Source organism: Echinops telfairi, unplaced genomic scaffold, assembly GCF_000313985.2.
Source record: "Echinops telfairi isolate 266 unplaced genomic scaffold, ASM31398v2 ScPeMD7_7469;HRSCAF=8507_0, whole genome shotgun sequence".
Lineage (NCBI taxonomy): Eukaryota > Metazoa > Chordata > Mammalia > Afrosoricida > Tenrecidae > Echinops > Echinops telfairi.
The window spans coordinates 68419353-68423956 of NW_022111372.1; the positions used below are offsets into that span (position 1 = coordinate 68419353).

Consider the following 4604-nt stretch of genomic DNA (forward strand, 5'->3'; position numbering starts at 1 on the left):
CTAAACACAGAAAATATTTACAAATATTCTGCTCAGTTCTTTAAAATGCTCTTCTAAGAGATTATAATCAAATTTAGACAATTTCAAATATTAATCCACTGTATAATTCTGATTAATATTTGAAGAAATAATTTATCCCTATAAATATATTACATGTTATTGCTGGTAGCATAGAAAGAAATTGATCTTCTATATTAGTCATTCCAGTTTATTCTAACTCTCTCTATAGTGTTCTAATTTATTCCTTCCTGGAATTTTTTTACTTTTAGTAATGACACAGTTATACCGAGAGACTTTAAACCATCAAGATATGGACAATAAACCTAAATAAGTGTATGTGTAATAAATAAAATAGTGAATACTAATCATTCACACTCATTCATATATGTATTTTAGTTGGTAATCAATGATTCCTTTTATATGATATGTATTTATTATAATTCTTTATAGTTGTTTCCTATTCATTACTCTTTGTATAATACACTTAGGAGCTATATACAAATAAAAAATCTAGGGGTGAAAATTTTATTATGCTTAGCTGAATAATAAAATAGGCAATGAGCAGAGCCTTTGTAAACATTGAAGTTGTTGAATTTATTTTTGAAATTTACAAAGAATAGACCCATTTTATTCAATATAAACTCTACAAGGTTCACTGCAAACTAAGCTTCTTGGGCTCTATCCTACACTAATGCGCAGTGTCCCAGGAATCTCCAGTTTAGCAATTTCCCCAGGTGATTCTTGTGACAGCTCTCCTAGTAGGTATTTGACAGGTTAGAAAAGTTTGTTGTTGGGCAATCCATGATTTAACTTAAAGGAATAAATATTAGCTTTTAAAATTCTTATTCCAATGATTCAGTGCTCTCGTTATCTTTTAATTTTTGTTTCATCAGTTTAATGAGGGGAAACTTATTCTTTAGAATTACATGAATGAAAGTGTCTATTAATTTTTTTAAACTTTATAGTTATTGACTCTTAGGGTTTCCCCCACCCTACTCCATTCTATTCTGCCTCCTCCTTTTCCTTTCTCTCGTTCTTCTCCTTTTCCTTTGTTGCTTCAGCATCAGTGTCAGTGATCAAAGTTTCTATATTCTTTCAGACATACTCAGCCATTACAATGGAATGACTTTTAAGAATGAAATGACAGCAAAGAGAAAGTCATCACATGCTATATCCCAGTCTGAAATGAATCCGAAAATGTAGAAGTCTCTTGACAAGAGCGTTCGTCACAATAAGACTCACTTTTGTCCTGTTTAAAATGTTCATTTAGCCTGCTCTGGTAAAATTTCATTATTCATTTGATTTCATAATTAATCATATGATACTGGAGAAGACAATGCAGAGGTCTTACTACAAAATAACATCTGTAGTGCTATTCTTTGAACTTTTTAAAGTTCACTCCTGTTTTAATCCACAGGTTTCATAAATGGTAGAAAGATGGAAATCCTATTTATCAGCAAACAATCAACTAACCAATCTCTCATTTCTGACATGTTAATCTACAAGGAATCTTAATTAAACAACAAAAGAAGTGTGTAGATATTAATAGAAAAATATCTGACTGAAATGTAATGCTTATGTTATTTCCCGTAGAAGGCCCTCTCTTTATCTCATAAAGTTACTTAATTGTATTCACTCAGTGAAATGCATCGTATTTTGCTAAAGAAGGAAGTATTAGAAGTTCTGCGAGTGGTAGACAGCCCTTTTCTCTGCTTGGAAACTCAAAAAGGAAGCTTTCACTTTGGGTTTATACTGGGTCTCTTCTTTCTCAGAGACCTGCACCCCCCATTGCCCACCTTAGGGCAGGGAAGTCTGAGAAGACTTTTTTTATTAAATAAAATAATAATTTAGCTACCGTCACTGCTATCTCCCTTTAGTATAACTGTTATATTGTAAGTGTGTCAATAGCAAGGCGAACCTTAGGAGTGTCTTGGTTTCTTCCATAGATGTTTATATACTATGGTGAGGATGGTAATTCTAAAAGAGCAATATTTCCGAATGACAGCCCAGAAGTCAAGTATAAATAATATAATGTTTCCCCACCTACTGCCAGAGCAGGACATCCTAAGGAGGACTGTGTAGATGGTTAAATGATGAATTAATTGTGGAGGGAGTCTTTTCTGATACTTCTCTTGATGTAAAGCAAGTAAGAAAAATTAGGGTCAAAATACTTCAGAGGGCACTACTGCTCATCTCCACCTTCCTCTTTTCTCTATTCCACATAGCAAGACTCTGAAAAAATGCATGCATGTTCCATAATTTTGGTATAGAATTCACCTGGTTCAGCTTTTTTTTTTCAACACTGCAGCAAGGCCAAGTCTTTTCCAGACGTGTACTCTCCACACTGTGTACATAGTAAACTACATTCCCCTTCCCATGCCCATGCCCAAAGTCCCTCTCCTATCCCACAGAATGGGGACAATATCCAGAATAGGACCCTAGGAGTTCATTAGCTCCCCCCACGCCTTTATCGGCCTTCTTTCTGCACTACACGGATGCCCTATTTATTGAACTAGACAAGTCTTTTTCCATTTGGCCCTAACCCGGGCTGCTGTCCCTGGTGCTGAACTATGTCAGCCCATCGAGAAGTATGCTGCTGGGTTATTGGGGCTGAATAGAAAACCTGGCTGGCTGATTTTAAGAATGCTTGGTCAGAAGCAAGCAACACTCTAGTGTACAGAACCGGAGACACCCCCAATTTCTCGGTTACACATATCTCTCTGTGTGATCCAGGACCCCATTTCAGGTTTCTTCCCCAGACCCCCACCCAAAACGACTCCAACATGGCCTCAGATGCCGGTGAACATCAACACAGCCCACCTAGATAACAGATTGGAGCAATGTCAAAACGCTACTCCTGAACGCAGTCTGTGTTGTTAGCTTTTCCACATAAAACACAGCAGAAAGATACATAAAATAATAAATAAATGAACACATAAACAAAAGTGACCTTTCTCTCTCTTCCCTCTTTTTCCACACCATGTATTCATACTCATCTACATTTCAAAGCCCAAATCCTGGGAGAGCATTCTCATACACTTGGGTGGTCTCCCTTAGTTCCACATCGCCAAACCCTTCCCCCATCTCTCCGTAACAAAACGACGCCAGAAAGGGCACATCTTACCCAGGGTAGAGCAAGAGCAAGAGCAGCATCCACGCCGTCATTTTCTGGGAATATATCAGAGGCAAGTAGACTGGGCTTCTTGTGCTCCGTGTATTTGGCGAAGTCATCGCTTTTTTCCCCCCTGTGCTCCCCCCACCCCCTCACTTCTTTCTCTTGGTTGCAGAAGAATCCCTCCCCTTTGTATTGTTATTATACTTATGATCTGATGGCGGCTCCCCCCACCTGACCCTAGTAGGTCCCGTCGCTGGGGAGATGTATTGCTACCAGATTCAAAAATTAATATTCAGGAGGCAGAAATAAGATCAGCACAGACGCTTGTATCTAGATACCATCAAAGCGTCAGCTCAGGCAGCGGCTTCCAAGTCTAGGGGAATAATGTAATTGAGGTAGGGGGAGGGTGCAGGGAGAAGCACGCCAAAGCAATTAAGGGAGAGAGAAACGCCTGCTTTACACACGCCCCTCACACTCTCCTATACTCTCTGCGATCTATCCAGTTGTGTGTGTGTGTGTGTGTGTGTGTGTGTTCAAAAGAAGGAAGTAGACAGAAAGCACTAGAGTTTTTGCGTAATTATTACGTAGATTAATTGTGAGGTCAAAGGGGAAGTACTGTGCTGCTGCCACAGCTGGAATTTACACTTGCTTGGTGTCTTTCCACTGCTTTTTAACCCTTTATTGCACTCAAAAGCATACAAGGACTGGCTTTCATGAGCGCAAGCTCTGCTTATTTAGCCCAGAACCTTTCACCAATGACGGATTTATCAGATCTGCCAAGAATCCTTATTTTAAATTGTACTGTCTTCGAAATCATGATTAGGAGCTTTGTGGGAGAGGGAGAGCAGACAGTGGGGGAGGAGTTTCCTTGTAAGCCATCTGGTATGAAGAGAGATATGGTGGATTCAATTTGAATGGAGAGAAAACATGTAAAATCAAAAGACATAGGGAAATCCTATACATCAGAGCATCCACTCTTCCCTTTTATGCTCTCCATACTTTCCTGAAAATGCAGAGATGCAAGCTATTTGGAAGTTTAATGATATGAGTAGCATGATGATCAGTAATAAAGAATATGAACTGTCAAATCCGGGGCTGCATTTTGAAGCACAGGAGCAAGAGGAGATGATCAAGAGTACATTTGTTGTTTGATGATTGAATGTTTTTCTGTTCTTCTTGGTAAAATTCTGAAAATTCCTGGTGTGAGTGAATAGAGTAAGCTGACTCCCTGCTTGCCTAGAATGTTACCATGGATACTAGGACATGAGAGATATTCCACTATGCGAACTTATCTCCTCCACCACAGAGAATACCCCAGTTAGTCATCATAGGGAATGAAGTGGGGGACTGTCTGGTTTCTGTAGAGTCAAGAAAACACAGTAAAGAGGTACCTAAAGAAGGTTAGAGGGAAAAGCAATATTTGGATTTAACCTAGAAAGTAGAGCTTGACACAATGGATGGATGTGTGGATTGTGATAAGTATTGTACA

The 4604-nt window shown here is 38.7% G+C and overlaps 1 protein-coding gene across 2 annotated transcripts in view; it reads right to left on the minus strand.

The window, feature by feature from the left end:
• The window catches only part of GABRG2 (gamma-aminobutyric acid type A receptor subunit gamma2), a 155728-nt gene extending 152497 nt beyond the window's left edge, over positions 1-3231 (minus strand). For both annotated transcript variants that reach the window (XM_004696770.2, XM_004696769.2), the window contains exon 1: positions 3125-3231. In XM_004696770.2, coding sequence (XP_004696827.1) covers positions 3125-3231 — 107 coding nt within the window. The remainder of the gene's footprint in view (positions 1-3124) is intronic.
• Between the last annotated feature and the right edge of the window lie 1373 nt (positions 3232-4604).